At 37.1% G+C, this 27,985-nt stretch overlaps 1 protein-coding gene across 5 annotated transcripts; it reads left to right on the top strand.

The window, feature by feature from the left end:
* The first annotated feature begins 560 nt into the window (after nt 1–560).
* On the top strand, nt 561–27,911 carry LOC113460917 (uncharacterized). 5 transcript variants are annotated; one of them, XM_039132975.3, is made up of 18 exons: nt 561–1,098; nt 2,286–2,308; nt 2,420–2,595; nt 7,171–7,272; nt 7,419–7,440; nt 7,532–7,683; nt 7,879–7,974; nt 13,636–13,690; nt 16,516–16,603; nt 18,318–18,531; nt 22,662–22,827; nt 22,910–22,947; nt 25,769–25,841; nt 25,914–26,018; nt 26,110–26,135; nt 26,270–27,200; nt 27,334–27,383; nt 27,476–27,911. In XM_039132975.3, exons 1-18 carry the CDS (start codon nt 919–921, stop codon nt 27,682–27,684), a joined length of 2,706 nt encoding a protein of 901 aa, XP_038988903.2. In that variant the 5' UTR covers nt 561–918; the 3' UTR covers nt 27,685–27,911. The 5 variants fall into 5 exon arrangements, with proteins under 5 accessions (XP_038988903.2, XP_088569788.2, XP_088569786.2 ...); XM_088713662.2 differs by having other exon boundaries at nt 562–1,098; nt 26,130–26,854; nt 27,044–27,200; XM_088713660.2 differs by having other exon boundaries at nt 562–1,098; nt 26,130–27,200.
* The last annotated feature ends 74 nt before the right edge of the window (nt 27,912–27,985 follow it).

Genomic DNA, 27,985 nt, shown 5'->3' on the forward strand with positions numbered 1-27,985 from the left:
CTTCGCTTACAACACTAAACTTCGATTAAATATAACAGAGAAGTTAACTGTATATACTTTATAATCGGCTTTCTTTATTTCCATTTATAATCCTCAAGAACAATGTTTGTACGGCTAGAAATTGGAGATTTCAAAATCCCATGTCGCAAGAAAAGTTCGACATGCTGCATAGCCATGTATATACCAATAATTCTTTTTAAATTTAATACACACACACACATATATATAAATATATAGTATAGCAAGACGCCTCCAAAATTATAATATTAATTAATTACTCAGTTGACTCTAACAACTTAGTTGGTTGGAAGAAATTAATACCAGTCTTAATATATGATAATGACTGTACGTCAAAGGCCTGCAATGACTGTTAGGTACTTAATAACTGTTGGTTTTAACCTTGCAGTTTGTTCGCTTTATCGTGTTAATGGAAATTTGCGTGCCCTCAAATAGCTCCATATATGATGGGATCTTTTGAAAAGCTAGCGGTCTCATGCGCCAGCCGGTGGGCCTCGGCACGACGACGTGAATAAAAACGCGTGGGTGCGTGAATAAAATCATGGTTCATTTTATTTCCTCTAAAATTGGATTTACAGAAATAAACATAGCTTCTCTGCTCTGTGTGCTGAGGTTGTCAAATATTATTGTTTATACTATTAGTGGTCTTTGATCATCTGATCTTTTTGTGATTGCATTGGTCATCTTAATTATGATTTGGAACGTGGAACAATTGATTATGGTAAATTTGCGTTCATGGCGTAACATCAAGTTCAGTTTTCTTCTCACTTCTCTCTTGGTGCCTGAACTTTTTCACTTATTATATTGAACTATTTTATTATTATTTTTTATATTCATTTCTTAATTTACTCATTTTTGGATGTGAATCGGCTCTCATATACTACATGAGATTGTTTTCAGATGCATCTCTTTTCTCTATGGAACATTTACTTTGAAATGATATATGCGGTGTTATTTACTACAGATCATTGGATCCTTATGACAGGAAGTTGTCATTCATTTACAGTTTATTTGTATGAACAAATCACATCATCAAAAATGTTACAATGGATGGGAGGTTCTAGGCGCAAGGTGACTGCTGTAAGTATTCATCATCATGTTTTAACTCTGCTCAGGTATTGGAGGCTTATTTCTGAAAACAAAGTATTATGCATTTGTTGGACAAATATCAGATCTTTACGTTAAAGAGACTTTTTGTTAAAAAATATGATACAACAAGTTGATAGAATATATCATTTCTTTACGTTAAAGTGACTTTTTGGGAAGAAATATGATACAACAAGTTGATAGAATAATATTTTTGAGAACTTATTTTAACTATATTGTACTGGTGTCAACATAAAAACCTCCAGCTTTGTCTTTTTTTTTGTTAAAGCAAATATGACCATTCAGGATATAAACTATGTATAAAGAGAATTGATTGCTGTGTCTGCAAGTTTATGTAGCATGACAGGCGATTTCTATGAGGGTCAGATATATTGTATATCTCTATGCAGTTTCTTTAATTTGTTTGAACACTGAAAATCATAACAATTGTCCCTACTATGCAGTTCATAAAATCTCCTCTCTCCCCTAACCTTTGTTACATGTGTTTTAAGCTTTTTTCACCTTTTCTTTTCGGCCATCTGCAGCTGCCTTCGAATCCTGCTTTTTCCATTGATCGGTGATAGGTTTTTTTCAGTGAGTTTTAGGAATTTTTTATTAGTTTGAACTTTGAACCATGATTTTTCATGTGTTTTTCCTTTGTATGCAAGTTTTTGGTATATATGAATGAAATTCTTCTTTAAAAGGCCTGCTGCTTAAAGCTCTTCAACTGTTATTTTCTCAGTTCTCCTGTTAATCAAGTTATGTAACATTTATTGACATCACAAGCACAAGTATTGGATTTCAACTAACAATTTATGGTCTAATAACAGATATTACAATGAACTCGTCTAACTCATGATTGACCGGGAACTTGAGCTGATTTAATTCTGTCTACTGAGTTTTAAAATTCTTCTTTTTCCTAGAAGCTGAGTACGCCTTTGATTTGCTCAAGTATTTTATATATTCAGTTTCCCATTGTATGCCTACTAAGCATTCCCCCGTTTTTTAAGGGAGGAAGGTACCTGTTATATGTCATCTTAACATGTATGAACTCTGACAGTTCAATAAGTTCCAAAATGCTGATTTTATTTCTAACAGTCTACTTGCATTAGTTCTGCGTTTTTCTAAACTTGGTAATGATATGCTACTGTTTTGATTATGATGGGATGGTGAATCATCAGTCCAGAAAGTCAATGCATAACAGGTAAGTTGTATCTCCAGTCCAATATCTTCAGCTGCACCCTCAGTTTCAAGAGTTCCTTGAAGATTGTTCCTTGATATAATGCACAGCACTAATGAAAATCATAAATTAAAGGCAAAAGCAATACTTCGAGCAAAGAAAAAGACAGCAACAAGCACCTGGGCTAGAAAATCATAATGATGTAAGAAACAAGCGAGCTCATTACCAAGAGGAGCCTCGATCACTTGATATCTTAAGCTTGACAAATCTGGCAACAATTGCTCATGGAGATTATTCTAGTCATATTAATGGTAAGAAAGCAGGTAATCCTAAGCTTAACAATATCATATTATGATCTCATTTTCTTTATCATCCTTTGTAGAATTCTTTTGACTTAGAAGTCATGAAGTGTGGAACTAGCATATCACTCCTATGCATAAATTTGAGAAGAAATCATTTTATTATGCATTATGTAGACTGATTTAATGTGGATTTTAGATATGAGTCTTCTTGAAAAATTCTGATCACAATTAACTAGCCTCATCCCAACTATTTAAAAATCATGTTTATAGAACCTTTTAGACATTTCTTCTTGCTAACAATGATGCAATCTTAGTCATATTATTCCTGTTAATGGCTACATAATCTATCACTCCAAGCTTCTTAAAAATAACTTCCATGATTTCCGTCCATATTGTCTGAGGTCTGCCTCTCCTCTTTCTTGACCTTGTTAGTTCCTTTTCTTGTCATTATCTTACGTCATTTTAAACTTGCTCCTACAATTTCAATTGATATTATGATGATTTTAATATCTGCTATTCCTTTGCTTGCTTTAAAGTAATCCATTTTCAACTCTATATATCCTAGTTCTCCATACATATACCTCAACATCATCTCATCTCTACAATGCCAATTAGATCTTCCTAGTCATGTTATCTTTTTGTTTGCAGATTGAATATGGTGAAAACAATTCATAACTAGGGTATTCCATTGCTGCCAATTTGGATTGTCATTCATTTGTGCTTCAAAACATTTTGTGCTTGCTTTTCATTTTACAAATTCCATGATTTCAATTTAGTCTTTAGTCATCTACTAATTCTAACCATAAACACAATGCTGTTTGCAAACATCATTAACATTGCACCTCTTTAATACATATGTTTAATTCATAAATCGCAAGTTTATGTAGATAATGGCTTAAGGCTGCCTATTTGTAAATGAAAACTTACCATGTCGGCAAAACTAATGGACATCTTAATGTTCCTGATCTGTCCCTATGATCTTATCATACATGCCTCTATACATTTCTAAGCTCCCACCAATGCAATATCTTTCACCCCAATTTTATGCTTTCTTTTGATTAACTAAAACCCACCTGTTTCTCTTTGTTAGTCTAGTGCAAATGTTTTTTTATTTGAAGCAATAAGGTGCAACTAGCCACAATAATCAATTAGATGTGACAAGCCAGAATGGGCTTAATTGGATAATAGATGGAGTTTAAAATGTCGAAGGATATAATTTGTTGGAAGCTATAACAATGTTTACTTGAAACTCAAGGAGCATATGCTGAGAGATAGTAGAACACAATTGATTGACTGATGGAAGCAGTGTCTAACATCGATGCCTCTGGAACTTGATTATAATATCCTATAGCATGTTATAATACATTATTAACCTTGTAAACATACATTTTTCAATAATATGTATCACTAATCAAAAATCTTTTCATAGAGGTGATTCAAAGTCGAAGATTTCCAATGGATAGGGAAAATGCATGGTGGTATGACTGTCTGTGAAGGACACTAGGTATTTGGTGCAAATGGATGCTACACTAGAAACTCTTGTATTTTAGAAATTTTAGGGTGTCGACGCTTTTAGGCTCTTAAATACCACAGCCTTACTTGACTCTTTGAAATGACGTGTTGTAATTATATGATATAAGCCTGAAGTGCCAATGAATGACACTTTTGCAGTGTCCTGTACTCTCCTGTTTCAGGGCAACCAGGCAAATAACGACACTTCAATTCTCAACTATTCCAAGTTTTGAACAAATATTGATCTAAAGTTTCTCTATACTTGTATTAGACTGTCAGGACCTTTTCTCCTTTTCTTTGAAATAACATATCACGCAAGACACAGTATGCCTTTTTTTTAAATGTAAAACAATACTATTGAATAATCAAAATAGGCGATAATAGATAATGTTATTCTTTTGCCATCTCTTGTCTTTCTTGTACACTTTAGGGCACCTAGGCACTAGGCACATGGACCAAGAATCTAGGAACACTGTGGAGTGGGCGATAAAAGTGATCTATTTGGAAGAATTGTTAGACATTACAACAACTTATCTTGGTTTTCTTTGCTTCTTGTTGTGAACGTGCTCCATAGCCAACCGATGTTGATGGGAAAACTTGGATCATAATGATGATTTATTTTCCTGCTAGCGAAAGCCAAATTCCTATCATTTAAAATGATCATCTATTTGTCAGAATAGAGGGAAATAATGATTTAGAAACCCATCCTTAGAGCAGTTGGTGAAGCATATAACTTTGATGGAAGCCTGAGTACTTGCAAGATAATTGCCTCAACATTGAAGCATCCTGCTTTTTGTCATTGAGGAAGTCTAGTATGAAACAGAAGCTAGTGGTCCAATGTTACTGAGGTGAATCACTAGTCTAACAGGGAGGGAGTCCCAGCATATAAGAAAGAAACTGAATAACTGAGTAATTGTACTTCCGAATAAATGAGTAACTGTTCCTTGGAGGTATCAAAATGCATAGCTATTGCTGAACAATAAGGCAGACAAAGAGTGGTATTGAACAAGTTCACTAAAATGTTTCATCAAGAAAAGGAAAATGTAGTGTCAAGAGATGAAGTAGATAAGACCCCTGTTAGCTGACAATGTCTAGCAGGATTGGGAATCACTTACCATCAGTGGCCAGAACATCAAATGAAACTTCCTCGATGCATCGAGTAAGATGATGCTGACTAAACAAGCACAATCATCTAAATATAAGTGCAATCTGTTGTTGTTATGGACAATCAATTGTGGCATATAGTCCCCAACTTTGATCAAAATATCAATGTTGAAAAACAGAATTATGATGCTGTGGAGCGTACGCTATGTGAGATAGTTGGGGAAGTTTGTACTAAGAATGATATAGTCAATACTCTCAGCAAAATAGTGGAGATGGTATACATTCTTTGAAGGGTGTAAGTAGCCAATTGGCTACAAGTTGGCTGTATGTTGACTTCACAAATATGTTGGTTTCAGGACCAATTAGACTACAGAAGATGGAACTCTTATTCATCTTTGGTTAACAAAGGGGCTCATGATTTTTTGGTTATTTAATTTTGTTAGAGAAGTAAGTTTATTTATTTAAATACATAGTTTGGCATGCTAATTAAAGGTCAGTAAAACTCATGAAGGTCCTTTAGAAGGCTACTTAATTTTATATGTATTACCTTTGTTTGGCTCAATGACCTTTGGTGGCTTTGGAAATGGTTTGTTGCTAAAGGGTTGCTCTTGAAGGGGTTTGACGGACAGACATAGGACTTGTTGGCTTAAATTGTGGTATGCAGAAGGGAACTCTAATGTCATTAGCATAGTCGGCGGAACTGTCTCGAACCGCCTAGTTCGGGGCGTCCCGAGCCATACCGGCGGTGGACCGGGACGATTCCATTGTCGAAATCGAGACCCCATCGCTGGAGGGGGAGAAGGAGAAGGAAAAAGAGACAGAGAGAGAGCGGGGGAGGAAGGGAGAGCAAGGAAAAGAGAGGTTGGCTGGTGGAGGCTGGGGGCCTCTGCGTAGAGGAGGCGGAGGCCGGAGAGACGCAGAGGTGGGGCTCCGCCTCCAGTCCCCTGTTTCGTTCAAAACAGGGGCCCGGAGGGGGCCCCTTTTATTTTTGTCCATTTTGAACTTCAATTTAAAATATGAAAAAATAAAATGGGCCCTTTCGGGTCCTTATTTTGAACAAAACAAGGGACCGAAGGTGGAGCCTTGCCTCCGCGTCTCCCCGGCCTCCACCTTCTCCATGCGGAGGCTCCCCAGCTTCCGTTGGCCGGCCCCAGTCGGCCTCTCTCTTCTTTCCTCTCCCTCTCTCTCTGTCCCCCGCTCTCTCTCTTTTCCTCTTTCCTGTTCTCCCTCTCCCCCACCTCTACTGACCGGCATGGCATAGCATGGGGCCGTACCAACCTATGCCACCGGGCAACCGGTACGGAGCCTGGTATCGGCACAACAGATGTTGGTCATTAGTTTCACTAATGAAAATTGGAGGGACCAAACTGAATTGAAGCATGGCTAACTTCTTTCAAGTCCAAAGAAGCAAGTTCTTGGACCTAGTTCATTCGTGATGGAGTCAGTAGTTGTATTGCACTTGCTTAGAAGGATACATGATATTGTAGATAGGTTTATAAATATACCTGGAAATCATCTTTTCCTTTTGTTTCCTTTCTAGTAGGAAATATGTTTTGAGCACTACTCAAGCACGATATTGGGCAATCTAATAATATGGCATCTGGTGTACCTGAATAACGTAATCAATTTAGGTTTGGTTGTATCCTTATGCAGTTCAACCATGTGTTGGTCTATTAGCTTGTTAGTCTATCAACGTAGAATGGTAGGGAACAGGTCAATGCAGGATGATACATGCCAATATAAATCATTTTAGGTGTCCCTGTTGAACTATATGTGGTTTCAAGTATAGTGCTCTAGTGATTTGAGAGGGTCTCTGTATTTTTTTTTCTGAAAAAAACATCGTTGGCAGAATGGTTTAGAGCCACATCCATGTAATGAAGTCTCTACCTGCATATGCTTATTTGATTGTTAAGATTTTTTTTTTCGTTGGCCTTTTTGTTAATTGGAATTTTCTTTTTGTTTATTCAGATCTTGGTTCTCTGCAAGTGGATTGTAAACCGTCAGAGCTTTCCCCTGCAATGATGTTGAAGAAAATCACTTGTCAATATTTCAACAATTTGGAGGAAACATGTAAGGAATGCATTACCCATATATTTACATGTTAATGGTAACTGGAAATGCAATATATTCTATGTTTGGATCAAAAATATCTTTTCTGATTTACTCTCGATGCTGTGATATGACTTGTTCGGTGATTTCTTTACTGTTTTATTCAGGTTCTACTGCATTCCTAAACAAGTAGGTGCCACGAAAATGCTTTTCTGCCTTTTCTCTATAAACTCTGTCTGTATCTTGCTATGGAAAAGAAGACAGTTTATTTTTTCAACAGGCTTTCTGCAGCCGGTTCTCCTCAAGATGCACCAGCTGGTCATAGTCTTAGCAGTAAATTGGATGACTGTAAGATGCCAGGATCTCCATGTGAATTTATTTCCAATAATACTGGCAGTAAATCAAAAGAACAGCAGGAAGAGGTCCAAAATGGTAAGTATCAGAGCAGTTATAGACTGTTGATTATAAAGTCAATGTCAGTAATCATAACTTCCTAAGGATTGCTAGTTTCTGTAATAATTTCAAGTGATTGTGGGGCTTTTTTTCTTCTTGTTGCTGGAAACTTTAGTATTTGATAATTAAGATTTTTTTGCTTTTTTTTTTAATTGTTTTGAATCTTTTTTGCAGAAGTTTCTATTCTTGATTTACTCGGTGATGATGGACCAAAAGGTAAGCCTGAAGGAAGATCAGTCCCTGAAGCTCATGTTGCATTTTCGGTGGAAGGTAAGGGCCTAAAATTTAAATTTCCCTTTTCTGATTCAGACCTAGGCCCTGTTTGGGGGAGCTGTTGGCAGTAGAGCTGTTGGAAGTAGAGCTGTTAGAAGTAGAGCTGTTGGAAGTAGAACTGTTATAAAAAGCTGTTTGCTGTTTGGTAACTACATTTCTAAAGTGCTGTGGCACTTTAACATTTGTTTGGTAAACAACTGAGAAAGTACTTTTGTATAACAAAATGACCATAAAGGACATTACTAGTATTATACAATAGTGCATAATAAAATATAATATATATTAATATATAAATATATGATATAGTATAATATTAATGTAATGTAACATAATATTATTATAATATAGTACTATAACATTGTATACTATAGGATAATAATTTAATATAATATTAAATTATTTAACATAACATAATATTATATTATATTATATTTATAGTATAATACAATAATAAATGTATAAAATATTATAATTATTAGTATAAATTAATTTTTTACTCTTTTGATGACCATTTATTTCTCTAACAAATTTTCTAACTAGGTGAAAAAATTGGTTAAATAATTACTAATATTTTTTATTTATTTATTTATTTATTATTTTATTTCATTGAAATATATTTATTTATTATTTTATTTATTTATTTATTCGTTCATTTATATACATATTTATTTATTTATTTCTTTTTCTTTTTTTCTTTTTCGGCGGTATTGAGGAGAAGGAGATAGAGAGGGAGAGAGAGAGAGAGGGGGGATGGTGAGAGAGAAAGAGGCGGTGCGATTGAGATTTTTGGGAGGAAAAAGAAACTTTTAAATGGGGGTATTTTGGTCAAAAATACAGCTTCTCGACAAAGCTGAAAACAGCGTTTTCGGAAAGCTCCAAAATTGAGCTTCTGCCAAAAAGCTGTTTTCAGCTTTCCGCAAAAGCTGAAACAGCTTCTTGGAAATTTTACCAAATACACTTTTTTACCTAAAAGTACTTTTGGAGGGCCAGAAAGTGCTTTTTGGCCCTCCAAAAGCTCCCCCAAACAGGGCCCTAGTCTTTGGTTGGGAAGCCCTCATCTTAAGGAGGTGCATCGACTTATTCTTCGAAATTGTTGTTATCATTTTGGTTTTTTATTTAAAAAATGTGGCAACTGAAGGGTTAATGCTAAAAAAAATCTAGACTTTTCAGTTTTTTCTATTTAAAATGTAATGTTTGATAATGGTGGGTAAATCAGCACAAAATTATTTTAACTCCAACATATGCAAGAAATTGCTAAAAATTGAAAAGTCGCATCATATTAGAATTGAGATTAGAGGAAAGGCTGTTCAAAATCATGGAGTTGTTGCTGTCCAAACATGCAAACTCCAGTAGAACTATATGCAGGGTTGGCAATGAGATATCTGGTTGGAGTAATGCTAGAAATAGTAGTTTGCACTTTCCAAAAACTGAACAAGAAGGTTGATTTTCTAATTCTTGAAAACAATTAGAGTAAATTACAAAGACCCCCCCCCCTTCTTTTAGATTAGTGGTAGATTACATCTACACCCAATAGTTTGAAAAACCCATGCTTACCCCTTGAGGTTTATTTTTATCCAACATTTTAACCCATAACTTAATAGAACATTAATCAAACCGTTAACCTTATATGGGACGCAGATGCGCCATCAATTTTTTTTTTAAAATGACCAAAATAACCTTAAGTGACATAACAACTACGTAAGAATATAAGAAAACATGTGCATCCTCCTCACCACCTAAGGGCAATTTTTACTTTTACATGAGGTAAATGGTTTCATTAACGCCGTTAATTTAACTAGGTGTAAGTGTAGGTTTTACAAACTATTGGGTGTAAGTGTAATTGACATAAATTTTAGGATGAATTTTTGTTATTTATTTAAACAATTAAACACACTCTCATCAACTACCATATAGGGATAGGCATAATCATGGTCGGCGGAACCGTCTCGAACCATACCGGCGGCGGACCAGGACGGTTTCGGCAACGAAAACGAGATCGGCAACAGAGGGGGAGAAGAAAAAAGAGAAAAAGAGAGAGAGAGAGCGGGGGAGGGAGGGAAAGGGGGAGAAAGGAAGAGAGAGGAAGACAAAGGCCGGCTGGTGGAGGCCGGAGAGCTTCCGCGGAGGAGGGGCTCCCCCTCCGAGCCCCTGTTTCGAATGAAATGGGGGGCCGGAGGCAGAGCCTCTCCTCCACGGCAGCTCTCCGCCTCCTTCGCTGGTCTCTATTGGCCTTCTTCGGCGTCCCCCTCTCTCTATTTTCCTCTCTCTCGTCCTTCCTCTCCCCCGCCTCTTTTACTGTGTCAGTACAAGCATAGCACGGTGCGGGCCTGTACTCGACTTGTGCCGCCGGGCAACCGGTCCGAGGCTCAGTACCAACATAGCAGACACTGGGCATGGTGGTATGCATGTGAAAGATGGTCCATCTGGTGTCGGTTCTTGCAGCATTTCTTTGAATGATTCAAGATGAATGCTATAATTACACACTATTTTGGGCAAGATGTGGGGAAATTTGGTTCATCTTTGACATGGTGCTTAATTTTGATCAATTTATGAAATAGCTGCGTGCCATATGTAATGAAGTAAGGTATGTATAGGTCAGCCAATATGTATGGCTGGTTACCGTATGTATTTTGTTGATGTTATTTCATCCCATCCCTTGGGGTGTTTGAAAATGAAGGAAGTTAGGGATATCTAGCATTCTATGGAAAAAGAACAAATACAGGATGATTGGTCATATCTATTTATCAGATAAACATGCTTTGTCTTAGACACATGCCAAGGGAAAGATATGGGAATGTAAATGGCACCATTTTATGGGATATCCTGTAGGTTCAGCTGTTTTCTGTTGTAAAATTTGTCTAGAGGTTACTAAGATAGGAGGGTTAACGAAGAGTGTGTCTTGATATGACAATGGACATTCATCAAAAGGAGGGCTATCTAAGTAAGCAGGGTTGTGATGCTCTCTGTTAGAATAAAGAAATAGAGGTGGTTGAGGTGCCCATAAAATTGACAAGAATCATGGTCTGTAATAGTACCTGAAAGTTGGACATGATGGAGTAACCTATTAGGTGTCACATATGGCAAAACACAAAATCTCTTAGAAAGGGACACCTCATATCTGTGGAAATGAAGTTTGTGGTTGAAGGATGGTGAAAAACTGCACTCATCAGATTCTAGTTCTGATCATAGATTTGGAGCGTGAAATAATTCGTGCAAGGCAAACATCTTAAACCAACAAGGTAAACCTTCAGAAGTCAACAATTTCCTTCAGCCCTAGCACTGAGCATAGGGTCAGACAGGAGATTCGGGGGTTACTTGGGATGCCGGATCAGGACGGGACCTGGAGTTACCTGGGAGTACCCATCACGGGTCGGAGGTTACGGGTGGCGGAGTGTTCTGGTCTGGTGCAGAGGATTCAGAGCAGACTGGAGGGTTGGAGGGCATCTTCACTCTCCATGATGGGTAGATTGACGCTGATTAGGTCAGTGCTAGCTTCCATGCCTGTCCACTTCATGGCCAACACAGTAGTTCCGAAAACAGTGCTAATGAGGATTGAGCGGCTACTTCGGAGCTTCCTGTGGGGGTCGTATGGAGGGGGTCACGGGATGCATCTAGTGGCATGGGAGAGCGTCTGCCTACCAGTGAGTGAGGGTGGCCTCGGAGTCTTGTCTCTGGTGGAGCGACGTGAGGCGCTGATTGCCCGACATGCAGCTCGATTCACGCTGGAGCCACAGGGTTTCTGGAGTCAGACCATGGCTACCAGATATGGCCGTACTGGCACTGCAGGGGCGATTCGCAGTGGGCGTCGCTGTTCATTCATGTGGCGAGAGATCGCCAGATATCTTCCCACGGTCGAGGAGAACACTAGATGGTTGATAGGCAATAGGCAGAGTATTGATGTGGTTGGTGATCCATGGGTGGGTGCCCTACCCTTGAGACTCTGGCCGACTATGGTTGACATTGAGGCAGTGGAGGGACTGCGGGTCTGTGACCTCTTTGTCCCGGGCGGGGTTGCCTGGGATGAGGTTAGGTTGGGTCACATGTTTGGGGCACACTTGGCTGAGAGGGTTAGGTCCCTTCCGATCCCGGGGTATGTGGGTCCGGATATCCGGGTGTGGAGCACGTCGTGCAGGACCGGAGTGAGGGTGGGGGACCTCTCCCGTGTGCTCCGGCCAGAGCATGAGCCAGGGCCGGAGTGTGCCTGGGTCTGGCGCCTAGGCCTCCATCCGAGGGTCGCACTGTTCTTATGGAAGGTCGCCTGGGTTCGGCTTTCGACAAGAGCAGTATTGAGCGAACGGGGCTTGAGGATGCCCCTAGAGTGCGGGGCATGCGGAGCTGATGAGTCGGTGGACCATGTACTGTTTCAGTGCATATGGGCGAGGGCGGTGTGGTGTGCGGCAGGGCTGCCATGGGAGGGTTGGACCCGTGGGGACCAGTTCTTACGAACTATCCGCTGGTGGTCGGGTAACCCATTGACACGCCAAGAGGCGGTTAGAGCGACCTGCACAGCATACCAGATATGGCTGGCCAGGAATGCTCGAACCTTTGGTGAGCAGAGCAAGTCGCCAAGGCTCGTGGCGGAGAGCGCCCGGGCGCAGGCGGCAGAGATTAGTCGTGCTTCCTCCTTAAATGGACTTTTGATAGCTCGGGATATCTGGGGTTTCCCTTCTGCCTCGGCAGCTTCTCACACGGTGTTTTTCACCTGGGAGCCCCCACCCCCAAGCTTCCTCAAAGTCAATTTTGATGGGTCCGTGCTGGATGGCGGCACGATAGGTGGAGCGGGTTTTGTTATTCGGGACCCGACCTCCAGGGTAGTGGCGGCGGGATGCTGTCAGGTATTTGACTGCACGGTTCCTGGAGCGGAGCTGAGAGCTGCCTGGGCGGGTCTTCGACACGCTCAGCATGTGCTCTCAGCTAGATCAGTCATCTTGGAGGGTGACTCGGCTACGGTCATTAGTTGGATCCAGGGGGGTCTGAGAGCCGGTGCTGCCGACCATCCCTTGATCCGCGATATCTGGTTGATGATGAGGGACGGAGGGGTGGTCCAGGCGAAGCATGTGTTTAGAGAAGCCAACGGGGCTGCGGATTGGGTGGCCACGTATGTGGCTAACCATGCCGGTAGTACCTTATGGGCTGGGGACGGGGAGCTGCCTCGGGAGCTCCGGGATGTTTTGTTTTCCGATTTTATTGGGTGTATCCGTACACGTGTTGTATAGATCACCCGGTTTAGCAAAAAAAAAAAAAAAAAAAAAAAACATCTTAAACCAAATGGAAAATGCAGTTGAACTTAGCAGCCTAAGCATTTGTTTATCAGAGAAAGAGCTTGATTCACTTCCACTTTTGGGATAGGCAAGGAGAGTGCTACGTTAGTAAACATGATTGAATTGGGGTATGATAAGTGGACAAATTGTCCTCAAATTAGTAGTTGACTTCCCTAAAGTAGATGCAAGAGAACCCCTACTATGACTGTAATGTATCCTGTGGCAGTTTTTAGAATGGTATCTCAGAATGTTGTCAGTGAACTTATCAAAGAAATAGAGAAAGGTTAATTCTCGTTAGTGTGATCATTCTCCTTTCAGTATTTGAAAAGAATTATTTCAAATATAAATAGTAGGTCAACACTGCAATTATTTGATATGTTGATCTCTTCTTTATCAGGTCTTGGTAAAGTAGGGATGGAAACTCCTGTTCATTCACCACAGCCACATAAAAGGTTATTTTGTGATGTTATGGTGAAGTTCTATAAAATTTCTGCAGCACACTTATTATTGAATGTTGAATTGACTTAGTGTAAAAACTAGGTAATTTCTAAAGTAGTTGAGGTTTCTAATATTTTTACTTATGTTTGTGTTCTGTTTCCTCTCAGTTTGGTAGAACTTTTTTGATTATTGAAGAAGAAGTTCGAGGTTTAAATGGTTATAATTAATATTGTGTACTTTCATATTGAACTGACTATAACATGTCAATGATGCTGTAAGAACAGCTCGAGAATATTGGCATGAATATTGATCAAATCATCAGTTGTAAAAAATTAAAATATGCCCACCTACCCTGAAATTGTAAGAAAAGATTCAATTGCAAGCCCACACGAGTAAAGAAACATTTCAAAGTGCATCAAGAATTATTTGGATGAGAAAGAGATAATAATACCGAATCATCTAATATTAGGTGGATTTTTATTTTGACTGTTGTATATAATTAGATTTTTGCTGATCATGCTTTTTGACAAAACTTATAAAGAACCTCCATTGGGGCAACAAATTAGAAATTAGCATGGATGAAACTTTGAACCATGGAGATGCATTACTGGATCCACCTTGTCATCTTAACCTCCAAGTAATAACCTGTCACATTCATTCTTAATTCTTTAAATCTATGTAGAAAATCATTTCTAATGAAATTGAGATAGTAAATAGCATAGCCATTATCCTTGGTTTCCTCTTGACCTATATCAAAGTCATATGAAGTGCTTCTATATGTTTGTTGTCACCCCTTTCTTGCAATCTTTTATATGTTGCAATAGAATCATTCCCAATAAGTTTAGAGTTTCAAGATATTATGGGACTGCTGTTGGATTGACATTGACTGTAGTGAGTTGACTGCTGATAATAAAATTAAATGCAGATGGCACTTGCTTCTGATGTCTGGTGCATGCAAGTACTTAGCTTGAAAGTGTATCTATGCCCAAAAAAGCAACTCTCAAATTCTTGGTCTTATCTCCATAAATTGTATTTATTGCATAGGTTGGATAATATGCGAGTTAAAAACTGTTGGTACAAGTGTAAGACATGCAATTTTGACATGAGAATGCAATTTTTACTTGTAGGAGTGTGAACTCCTTTCCAACATCAGTAGTTGCTTGCTTAACAGTCATAGAGAATTAATATATATTCATATAGTGCATGATTCTGGAGTTTTTTGCATAATAGATGATTTTAAAAGGAATAGGGGATCAATAGTTTTTTGCATGATAGTCATAGAGAATTAATGTATATTCATATTGTGCATGATTTTGAATTTTTTTTATAGTAGTTGATTTCACAGAGAATGCTACTTGCATGCTTTCTAGGATTTGTTATATGTTTTGCATCTAGTTTTCATCAGCCAAATGATGTATGGAGTCTATAGATCGTGATAGGTTGAAATCCCTGTATGCTGCGTGCTATGCATGAATTTAGAAACAATGGAGAAAACTATAGTTGATAGATAAGTTGTTTTGACGAATTTTTAGCATGTTAATGTCCCTAGGATTTGCATTAGCTGTTTGTTTATTAACACCCTTCTGATGGTTAAGGATAGCATTTTTTTAAGCCCAGGTTATGATTGCCAAAGATTATTTAGGTATATGCTATTGCCTTCATGTGTCAAAATTTAATTCATCCGTAGTTAGTGTCTTGTGCAGAGATTTTTTCTGCATTCAGGAGTCTATAGATCTTTTATTTTATGATGATTTCATCAAACCAAGCATTTTTTTTTTACGGGGATTGTCTGGTTGTCATTATGTTCTAAACCATCTCAGCCAAGATCTGCCGGACTGGTACCGAGATCTGTATCAGTCGGCAATCGGTTCGGTACGGTATCGACACATAGTACGGGGTGGTGTGCTGGTTCGGAACTAGCATGCTAATTTTTTTCAATCTCTTTTAAGTTTCAATAAAAGCTAATCAATTTTGTTCAAATTTTTGAATGATTTTAAGTGTAGTTTGATGTTTCTTGATATTTTTATCACCCCGATACATTCTAAATGATGTTTCTTGATGTTTTAGAGTGTTACAAAATATAAAATAATTTGAAGTATAATTTCTGTTTTTAGAATGTTTTGCATGCTGAAAAAAGCAACATGAAATATCCTAAAATCAATTAGTGAGATACAAAACATAAAATGATACAATCAATTACATATATTTAAAGTACAACATTCCGATCATTAACATTATCAAGAGGTTTATCAGCCCGCCCATTTAACCAAGCAACATTGTAGTCTTGTATGCTCATCCCATAACGAATGCGCTCTGAGTTATAACTAGCATTGGATCTCTCACTGAATCTCTGGTTCTGAGAAATGTCCTCTTGGCTAATAATATGACTATAGAGGGACCCATCCGAAATCATCGTATCTTGTTTTGGGTTGGATCTTTCTTTAATCATCGAAATCACCGTGTTTTTGGCGAATGGGGAAGGTGGGTTTGAAAAGAAAAAAGAAGATTGGTTTGAGAAGGCTCAAGAAAACCTTCTCATTCCCTTTCTATCATTCAAATAGAAGGGAGGGGCTCCGAACCGGTTCAAATTGGTGCGAACCGAGCGGTTTGCAACAGTTCTGCTCCAAACTGGTTGGTTTGGGACGGTTTGGGGGGAGTCAAAAATTGGGGTCGAACCGACTTGGTGGTTATGCTTGATTCGGCATACCTTGATCTCAACTGTTCTAGATGATAGCATCAACTCATTCCTACACATAAATTTAGTGCTGATGGCAATGATATGTGAAACTCATAAAAATTTGATTTCAAGTCTTCAAATATATGTTATTATGTTTGACAGGGGGTTTCCTTCACCTCCAAAGGCCTCAAGATGTATGCATTCTTCGGCAAGCCTGAAGTCAGTTTCGTATGATCTTGGGCTTGAATTGGTGAGAATTGTAATGCTTTCCTATTTTTCGCTTCTTATATAATTATTTCTCTAATGTTTTAAGAAGTTTGACTATAGTATGAATGTAGTTGCTTAGTTGCTTATATCTTCATAGCTAATTGATGCAAAATCTTTTTTGTTTTGTTTGTTGAATGTTCTGACAACTACTATGAGATAATAAAGCATGGTTTGCCGTACTGGCCAAAACCAAGCGGTATGGGGTGTACCGTACCATACCATTTTGGTACCAGTACCCAGTATGGGTAGCGTATCGATTTTTTGTACGTCGAAAAAGTTTCATACTATATTGTACCGACACTGTGCTAGTATGGCACCGGTACGGGGTCCGGTATCGAGACGGCGAACTTTACAATAAAATGTTTTGTAAGCCTCTTAATATGTTTCAGTTATCATATTTTTACTCTTGAGAATTAGGCTTCAGCCATGTAAACTTAATCATTTGGTTCACTGGTTAATTGAAAAAACTACAAACTGGATGCTAGAACTTTGTATACAACCTCCATGCCAGAAACTGAGGATGGAAATCATATTCAACCAATGACCATATAAAAAAAGTATTTAAATGAAATATCATTCAGTTGGAACCCTGCTGACTTTTGTAAATTCTCTTAAACTGATTGGTGAAAATATTAAAAGTTGTACCCTAGGATGTAATTATGTAATAGATCTGTGCACATACATGTGATCCTAATGTATGAACAGGCATTATATATGTCTCAAATCCAATATGACTGTTTAGAACATGAACACAAGTCTGATTTAGATCATTCCATGATGGTTATGAAGTCAATACATTGTTAACAAACATGAAGAATGTATTAATAATCTAATGAATAACTTTATTTGCATGCACACAATCAATGGTTCTTGATAAGAACTTTCACTGAAAGCTAAAGGATCATGCTGCGAGAGTAATTTCAATGTCCTCTCAAAAGCTCTAAAGCTAGTGAAAAATCATGATTGAATTTTAATTTTAGTGGGTCCTCCAAATTGTTTTGCCTATTTCAACTAATTCTGCATGCACTAAAATGTATAACACTAAAACATCCTCATGTATTCTTGTATATGTATAGCTATTTCCCTCCTAATGGACAGATCATTCACCCTGAAGTTCTCCTGAAGTCTTCAAATATTGGAGGACAAATTTGTAACCCTATGTCACAGACAAGTGGCACCATGTTTGACTTAACAAGAAAAAATGCTAAAATGGCGTACAACCTTAAAGAAGCAAGGTCGGCATGTAAGTAATTGAGGTTGGCAGGCCCTGTTATAGCTGAAAATTTAGGTGGGCTAATCCTGTATGTCATAGTCTTTTGTGAGGGTTGCTTCTTAATTTAACATCTTCCTAGGTTGTCATGATGTGTTATTTTAAACTTATGCTCCCCAAAGGCATCTCTCTCTCTCTCTCTCTCTCTCTCTCTCTCTCTCTCTCTCTCTCTCTCGTTGTTGGTGTTCTCATGTGTAATATGTCAACTACAGTCTACAGATCCAAGTTTTATGTTTTACTATCTAGCTTGAATTTTTTAAATTCTAAAATATTTAAGTCAGATATTTTTGATCGACTATGTATTAAAATTAAAACCTTTTTCCATTGCTGCTCAGCCATTTTTTGTCAGTCACATATTTATAGCATTATTTTTTGTTTGAAATAAGCAGATCATATCTTATTCATTTATTCTTATTTATATTTGCAGAATGCTATTATGCATGATGTCAGCATGTCAATGGATGACAGTTTGCCAGAAATATTATGCAATTCAAGGGGCCTTTTTAATGACATGGTCTTTACAAACCGCACAAAGTTCATGGACTCGTATCTGTGTCCAGATGTCTTTGAGAATCGAACCAATAACTTTAATGACAAGGAAGAAATTATTCTCGCTGAAACTAGAAATAAACAATGGAAATGTATGTTTTATTTCAAGGCTTTGCTTTTAACAATTGAAAGTTATATTTTCTTAAGCTTTTTCTTGTTACTTCATCATGTTAGGTTTTTCATTCAGCATCATGTGGTGGCAATTAAGTCCTTGTTTTGAGTGAATAATATATTATTCTTTTTTTATAAATTAAATATTAGATTTTTGCTGTGCATATTAAAAATCTTTACATTGTTTTATTTTAATAAACAAGAAAAAAGTTCAGTTTTTGGTTTGATACAGTTGGCAGTTATGTTTGATTGAAAATGATTAATTTTGTTTAATTATGTGATGCTGTTGTTCATGCTTTCTTTGGACCAAAAAAATAGTTTTGAATCTATCTATACAACCAGTTATGACTATATATATTCAAGTGGAAAGAAAAATAATTCAAGGATATTTTTATATCATGTTCCTATTGTTGTCGCAGCTAAAGTTAACTGAAACTCACTAATTTATCACATATTAAAATAATTTTGTAGTGTCATGGAGGCATGCTATTCTGTAATTGTCTTGTCTGGAGTTTTTCACAAGTTCTACATATACATGTTGGTTGTTATTTTCATGAGCATTTTACTTTTCAGTTTTAAATTCATTTTCAAGAAGTCATGGTTAACGCCAAAACATAGGCCAGTCTGTATCTTCAGATTAATTAATGCTTGTCAGAATGATTTTTTTTTACAAGCACTCTCCATGACTGAAGTGCTTTAACAATTTTTTATGTTTAAACATATTATTTAATGGTTAAGTAACTAAAGCACTGAATATTGACAAAATCACAATAAAGAAATAATATCAAAATGTGTCAACATGATGACTGAACTAGCTGGTTTATGAAACAAAAGGTAGTTCTAATACTAGGAGTGGTGCTAAAAAAGAAAACAAGGCTAGAAAAAAATACTGAAAAAAATTAAAAAAAAGAGATTTCAGATAAATGGAAAACAACCTGCAAGAGAAAAGCTAAATTGAGAAATAGAAGGGTGAAGTCCAAAGCATTCTAATCAGCAAAGGAGGGAGGCCTTCCTTCAGAGATGGGGCAGGTTACCAGAACAAGTTGCTTACCATAAGAGAAGAGGCTGGGATTAGAAAGGAAGGCAATAAACTGTAGTAACTATAAGGGCATTGTAATTATTTGAACATGTTAGGAAGCATGGTAGATATTATGTTTTCAATTTGTAGGTTTATTAGTAAATGTATTAGGCATTATGCATGGTAAGTTTTTCAGTCACCTCCTAAATTATAATCAAATTGTTAAGTGGATGCTTAAACACTAATGCTGGCTATATGGCTAATGCAGGATGATTAGAAAGCAGAATTTTTTATAACATAATTGATGTTGGAGATATGAAGAAAAGATATTTAGTTCTCCATTGGATGCAATATCAACAAGAGCAACATTTTATTTTTATGGAATATCTGAACCTGAAATTTCTGTTAATATGGACTGTGAAGGTAGGAATTTTTTTGTGAAATTGATATGGGTGAAGGGACTTACCCACAGAAAGGAGAATTGAGGTTTGATCAGGATTTACAGTGTCTAAATGATTAAGGGAATTCTTGGTTTCATGAAAATTTTCAGAAAACATCACAGACTTTGTATTTGAGTTATGAAGGTTGAGAACACAATGGAAGAAAAAAATAAGCTGGCAGGTGCGGAGGGAGAGGGTTTAAGATTTTCGATTATTGATGGTTTGGAAGGCTAGATGGGAATTTAGAAGTATGAAACTGTGAGAAACCTAAGAGAAAATCTGCTGTGAATAAATAAAAGTAACTTTGAGGATGATACAAGTTGCATTACTCCATGCAAGTGCCTAGGCATCACATGGTTGAAGGAATCACCGTGTTACATGGATCACACCATGAAATGATAGAAGAGATATCTTTTTTTTTTTATTCCACTTTAAGTGTTATACTATCACATGTAGGTGGGTTAGATTGTGGCATGTTTGACCTTGATCTGACCTAGTTTTATTATTGGGTCTTGATTTTGGACTCTGGCCTAACCTTTAGCTAATTGGGTGTGGTTAGGCCCATGAAAAATATTTTAGATCCAATAGGTCATTCGGGTTGGGTCAAGGTCAAGCACAACCTAGACCCAATCCGAAATGTTTGGGTTCGGGTGTCCACTAGGTCTGCTTGGATTTGCAGTTTGGGTCAAGCATTTAGCTATCCTTTTATAGCTAAAAATATAATAATTTATAATCAAATAAAAATCATTAAAAATAGTAAAAAATGCCAAATTAAACATGAGTTTTCATTCAAAAAGTTTTAAATTTGACCTAAGATAATTATCGTTCTTAATACAAATTTACAAACTACAATTTTAAAGAATAAATATTAATATATTCTAGAACAATATAAACACCAAAATAAGCAATAAACATTTAAATATAATTAAATGAGAGTAAGTGAGAGGAGATGGGGCTATTTGGATGAAGAAAAAGGAATCAATTTTGGTCAAGGCTCACTGGATGAATTGGAAAATACATATAGGGAGGAGAAACGATGTTATATGATTAAGGTTTTCATGTCAGGCTGGACTGGATCTGAGTCGTTCGAGATATTTTTTTCTTAACCCAATGTAGACCTAGATGACATGCAGATTAGGTCAAGTCAGCTTGTGTTAGATGTCACAATACCCAAATCCCACCTAGTTTTCAAATTGAGTCCAATTTTTAACCCCAACCCGCCCCATAGATCTTCAAAAATGGATTGGGTTGGGACTAAGTTGGTTTGTCGGTCAACCCAATCCATTTGCAGCCCTAGCAACAGATAAGCCAGCCCGACAAAGTCGAATATTTGCTATTTGGGCTCTACTTGTTTATAGTAGGAGAATGTTCAAGATTGACCTAGTCTCGCTCTTATCACAGTCATCCCTCCCAGCTGCAGCCACTGTTTAGGTTCCACTTTTTTAGAATACCTTTGATCTGGCTTGATTTGTGACTGAACAACATTGAATGAGCTGAATTCTAAGCTAAAACAAGCTGCTCATGAACAGCTCAGTACATTGTCCCTCTGCAACTCGAGTAATACTGGGAGAGTGTCCCTTAGAGACCCTAATAAAGTCCTTGTATAAGGCATTCAAAGGAAATAATTCGCTTCTCCTAAGGAGACAGGTAAGTGCTTATGAACACAAGGAAACAACCTCCATTTTAGGTGACAAGTGCTCCCATTAAGACTTAAGAAAAGATTAACTAACCATTACATAAAATGCTTGGAAAAAGAAAAAGTGAAGAGAGAAGTAGGAAACAAGGAAAACTCATGAAGTTCGAACTCCATGGGAACACCCTATATCAGGAGTTCAGGACACTAAGACCATTACATATAACGACTTGGAAGCACAAAAGATGAAGGGAGAACAATGAAAAGAGAACCTAATGAAGTTTGAACTCTACGAGACAACCTGTATCTGGACACTAAAACTTTCTAATTATACTTCTAATGCCTTGAGAATTGTCCTAGAATTGTCCTATGAAACTCATGTCTCCAAAACCAACACAAAAATAGTTTAAAATCGAACTCAAGAATTACCCAAAATACCCATTAGGTTCCTAATCAGCTGATGCTTTAAGATTTGAACAGATAACAGATAAATGGCTCAACACCATATTAGCTATTTAAGCGACTGGTTAAACATTTAAGTAATCATTTTTGATAATATTGGCAAGGCAATGAGCCTAAAGGCTGCAAATTATGAACATAATTATGTATTATTATGTTTCAAGTAGTTAACCATTTCTTGATGTTTATTGATTGAATGATGACTGTTTTCTGTATGCTGCATGCCTATGAATGTTGTAATAATTTTAAACTTTGCAAGTTATAGGGTCAATCGTTTTGACATTCATTCTTATATTTTTGTACTTAAATATTGCTGAAAACATAATCTATGCTAAATAGTTGGTGAATGTGTTGGCTGCATTCCTGCACTGTTATGTTACAGCTTTTAAAATAGCAGATTCATTGAAGCTTGTCTTCAGATAGGAAATCAGGGTACTCTTTGGTCTATGGAACATTGCATGAATTTGTTGTATTAAAACTTTTTTTGGCACCCATGTTTTCTTATAATATCTAAGACAAACTTCATAGATCAGAATCTTACTGTTTCAGCATGTTTGTCAGCCAGATCTGATGTCTTAGATGATGATTTCCTTGATGGAGGGAAGTATGATGTGCTATGGAAGAAGACACCATTCTGTTCTGATGGCTATCCTTCCATTTGCCCCAATTCTAAAAGTTCTGAAATATATGACTATGGCTTTGGAGATAACTATTTTCTGAAAAAAAGGTTGCTTTTCACAAATATAGCTTCATATAGCTATAATGACTAATGACCAACAATGTACTAACTAAAATGTTTTATTTTGTAGGACTGCAGTGGAAGCACATAAAAGATCAGACACTTCAGGTGTTTTACATTCTTAGCTAAGTTGGTGTAACATTGCTGGCTCCGGATGTAGTTGTGTTTCTTTATGTTCTTGAACTGATCTTCAAGTGTTTCACATTCTGAACAATGTTTTTGAAATATTACTGACTATAGCCAACAGCTGTTTGCTCAGCTGGTTTTGCAACAAACTCTCCATAGGAGAGTTTTTGGGTTCATTCTTGGGTGATGGCAAATGACCACTGCAATCGCTGGAAAAAAAAATGCGGACTATAAATGGCAAATAACCACTTAAACACTATGTATCATTGAATAAGCATCTAGACTTTTTGCTATTTTGAAATTTGAATAATATATGACAAATCATCCCAGATTGTTTCTGTCCATTATTTGTTGGTTTCTCTTTTACAAGTTATATACCTTTATACTTTCAAATTTCTGATTAACTTGTGTACAAGCCTGCCATTGTATTAGCTGTAATAATATTGCTGGGAATGTTTATGAATACAGCATTTCATTGGTCTGTTATAACTATAAAAAAATGATTAAAGAAACTAAGAAAACCATAGCACCAGATCATTGTTTATGGGCTTTCCTTGTGTAGTTTCTCATCAGGTAGCCTTTGAGGCCAACTTCTGGCACATGATAGTTTTATCTGAACCATGCTAGGTCTCACTTTCTGATGTTCATCTTCTCTTCATGTTCAAATGCTATCAGCTTTTTTTTCCTTATTCAAGATACATCTCATCAATGCTGCACCGGTTTCCTTTGTGCCATTTTCTATGATACCTGGATGACATGTCTGATCTCAAATTCAACATTTTTAGATTATGGGTTTTGCATATAACCCCTTCCTTATAAACCTCCATTTATATATTTGCAGATCAAGACCTCTCTTATCTCAGAAATTCCTCTTGAAGACTGAAGTTAACTTCTCATCAATCACAATAGAATAGTTTCTGCACTTTTTGCCATTTCTACCCTTGTTTGACCCTTAGGTTCTTCTAGCTAGTGTGCTGCTTGTGCTTCTTGATACCTTGTCATTGAATTTGAGCTCCTTGTCCCCACTTTTTCTAGACTTAAGATCTTGATTCTACCTTGAATTATGAGACAATGGTGTTGAGGCATAATTTACCAGCTAGAAGCTCCAAAGGGCCAACTGAGAGTAGTAGTCGGGAGAAGCTTGACAAATATTTTATTATGGCTAATCAAAAGTTAATTTGGGTCCCTATTGGTTTATCTCTGGGATAAAAGATATCCTGATATGCGAATATGTAGAAGAGGGATCTTTTATGCAATGAATCTATAATGGGAGGGTTATATTCAAAAACTGTTAAATTTCAAATGTAGTTTGTGCACACAGATTACTGCTATAATATATGTGCAAACGTTAGCTTTTACTCCAACGTCTTCCTTCTTACATTTAGAATGTGCACTTTGTTTTGCACATTTGTACGTTGAACTCTTAGTCGAGACCTTAATATGTTTTAGGTGTGTAATTAGCTTATATTATCATATACCTATTTTGTTTGTCAAGAGCCTATATGGAGACTGTTGGATCTGAAGGTACTGGTGAATCTACTGGAGTTATTTGACATATTTTCCAAATATAGCTTGAAACAATTTGGCTGGATACCTCAAATCCATCAAAGGTTCAAAGGGCGTAAATTTAGTGTAGCTTGTTTAGTTAGTAGGGCGAATTTCCTTACTATGGACTGTGTTTCTACAATAAACACTCTTTGGAGAGCAACAGGAGGAGCAACATATAGAAAAGGAATTAAATGTGACAGGAGGAAGCATAACCTTGATCTAAAAGTTGGACAAGAATATCTGCATTGAGTGTTTTAAGGTACTCTCAATTAATAAAACACAAGCTTGAGAAGGTTTTAGCCCGAGAGTAGCTCAAACACTAGGCTTCGGCAAATTAAACTCCAATCGAAGTAGTAGCTTTCTTTGAAAGATTAATATTCAGGCTTGATTTATAGCAAAGACTGCATTTTCATGCCTTGGACTAGCAAGCATTTTATACATTATGGAATTACTCGCAACTGGGTGATATTTTCATGTTTGTACTTAACTGTAAATAACTTTTAGATAGATTGATCTTATGTTGAGATCTTAGCCCATTATTCGAAGCCTGCTTTTTTGTGGCATTCGCTTGTTTGCTACCCACACATGTATGCAGTCACAATGCTCTTGCCCCAATAATGAAGAGATTATACTTGCAAGTATATGTGTGCAGTCATCTTGCTCTAGTCTGAGTAGCTATAATCAGAATAGCTGATATACTGATTCTACCCTAATGATCCAACGATGCCTATGTTATTACTGTCTCAAGAAAGTGGGACATAAATGCTTTAAATGCTGTTTAATCTGTGCAGAGAAATGGAAGTTGTTATGCTTGCATTAGGAAGACCAAAATGTCTTTATGTTGCAGCAATGTCCAATACTGCCTGGCATAGTCTAATGAGCAATTTATAGCAAATCATTCCCCAATCAACTCCGTAGTCAATAGCTAGATCTCAATGCCTCTTGCTTCTGTTTTGCCAGATATTTCTTGTATAAATTTTGGCATAAATCTTCATTTTTAAATAAACTGGATGCCAAAGTTTTTGTTTGTTACAGTTCCATAAACATTTAGTTTGCTGATAGTTGTCTAAGAAATGTCGAGCACTTTTAGTCCTTTTTGCTTTTCAAAATTTTTGTTCTTGGACACCAAAAGGTGGATATTTAATAGGTTATTATTATATTACTTACTGCTATTTGATTGTACATATTCTAACCAGACATGTTTTTTCTAATCTAATCTTTTGATTGATGTTGGTCCTTTGCTGTTTGATATCAGCACCATCTTCCCCTTATTTCAGTTATTCAACATCAGAAAAGGAGTATGACTTTTTAGCTTTTGACCAGGACAGGTACCTCTCACATGGTGCTGTTTGCATTATTGTATGAAGATGGTTGCTAGTACTGATACATGTGATGATCAGGTACCCTGTACTTAAAGAGAGATCGAATTTGGACAGCATGTTTGATCCACCTGCTTGGTCTTTTTTGAAAACAGAGGACTCGAAGGATAGCATGAGTTTGTTGAGGTGAGGTTTTGGATCTCCTTTTGATTTTTCCTTTCTTGTACATTCACTTTCAGATTCTAATCCTATTTCTTTAATTTACTTGAACTTACAGTGAAGAGTCATGTTCATCAGCTGCAGGTTATTCATGATTTGCGATCATAAAATTCTGATTTGCAAAGTTAAAATTTCATTTTGGCATGATTCTTGCAAAAACAAAGAAAAACAAAAGAAAGGAAAGCTTCCTTTTGCCATTAACATCATGTTATTTGCAGTGAGGGAAGAAAGAAGTAATGGCTTAAGATCTGACCAAATGAAACTGAAAGATTGCAAGATAAATCACTTGGATGAGCTTCATATGAGCTTTGATAAGAAGTATAATTTAGAGAAAGTTTTGGAAGATGAAATGATTTGTACAAGCCTTGGTAGAGCTTCTGGAGAAAGGAATCTGGCAGGAATGGAGAACGATAAAAGCATATCAAATCAATTGAGTTTGAAAGCAGGTTATTGCTCAGAAAAGGCCTCTTCCCATCAGGGAATTTTAGAACCAAATCGCATTTCCTTGTTCAAGAATGAGCGCAGACCAGCTAATGAGGCTTCCCTTGCCCCTTCCTGTCCCAAAAGTTCTACAGAAACAAATACCGCATCCTTTGACTGCAACATTTTGCATGAAGACAAACTGTTCGACCTTTTTCCTGTTCCAAAATTAAATCCTACTGCAGATTTGATCCAAAGGAGATCCGAATCAAAAGTTCCTTCTGAATGTGAACCTTCTAGCAACTTCAATTGTGAAAATGTAGAACAACTATCAGCCCCTGGTATTCAGTTCCAGAAGTCAGAAGCACATCCATTGGGCGCAGGTTATTTTCCATATTTATCTTCTGCTAAGAATTTTCATATAGATATTCAAATGCCTGATTCATCAGGTCAAAGGAATGCTGACAAGGATAATGGTGACCAAAACAGATATTTTGAGGAGTCCGAAAACAAAATATCCATCAAAAATTATTCTTTAAACTCACTAAGTGGTGAAACTGTAGCTGTTGCAGATTGCAAGGACAGTTGCAGTGAACATGAGGAATCAAAATATGAAGAACTGCTTGATGGTCCAAAAACCAGAAATCCTTTTGAGGAAGCTGGTGAGACTGCATTGCCCACGGAGGAACTTCCTTTGCATCTTAAAAGGAGCTGTATTGATGAGAAGTCGTAAGTATTGTCTTCTCCCCCTGAAGGTCTTCTTTTCCTGCACCTCTATGATCTAATTTCCGACTCTCCCGGAGAAAGATCTGTTATAGTATTGGACTAATGATCTCACCTGTGTCCTACAATACTTCGTCAGAGATCTCTCTGATGGTCGGTGTCCAGTTCAATATGAAGTGAGCAACAGAGGTTGTCGTTCCCTATTCATCCTTTATTTTGTACACCCTTTCTTTGAAATGTCTTCTGTGAGTTTTCTTTTTATGGTTATATGATTTTTGCAGACCCTATGAAAGAAAAGTTGGGACCTGAAAAAAGTTTTGTGAAAATGGGAGGCAACAAAACTGACACATCTTACCAGGTGATGCATGAAAGTTACGTTCTTCAACTTATGTGTGTCCAGAAGGTACTCATGGAAGCATCAGGAAAGGATGACGGGAAAAAAGTACGCGAATTGCCTTTTGTGCATCAATTTGGTGAAAAGACCTGTTAGGCTATATTGTTGATGATTAGCATGGTGATAGGCTCATTTTTAGGATACTTATTACATTTCCAAAGTCCTCCCTTGCTCAGCTGACTGGAAGTGACAGTTAATAAACTATGGTGTCTTAAATGAAGCATCACTAATGTTCTTAATGACAACATACTTTACTGCTGCCCTTCTGAACATGAATGGAGCATTCTTTCTGCTTATACTACTTAAATAATCCTTTCTGAGAATATATATCTCTAAACTGTTCCCGTATGTTTTATGTATTAAATATGCTTACCAATCTCTGAGACGGGGCAACTTG

This window comes from Phoenix dactylifera, chromosome 17 (assembly GCF_051530095.1).
Source record: "Phoenix dactylifera cultivar Ajwa chromosome 17, Ajwa_hap1_PhDact_Kaust_v1.1, whole genome shotgun sequence".
NCBI lineage: Eukaryota > Viridiplantae > Streptophyta > Magnoliopsida > Arecales > Arecaceae > Phoenix > Phoenix dactylifera.

Excerpts from the sequence above, each read along its gene's own strand:
- LOC113460917 (XM_088713660.2), top strand. The coding sequence starts at position 919 with ATGCATCTCTTTTCTCTATGGAACATTTACTTTGAAATGATATATGCG. Across the intron at positions 1,099-2,285 it reads CTAGGCGCAAGGTGACTGCT|TCCAGAAAGTCAATGCATAA; the intron begins GTAAGTATTCAT and ends GTGAATCATCAG. Across the intron at positions 18,532-22,661 it reads TAGAAATAAACAATGGAAAT|CCAGATCTGATGTCTTAGAT; the intron begins GTATGTTTTATT and ends CATGTTTGTCAG.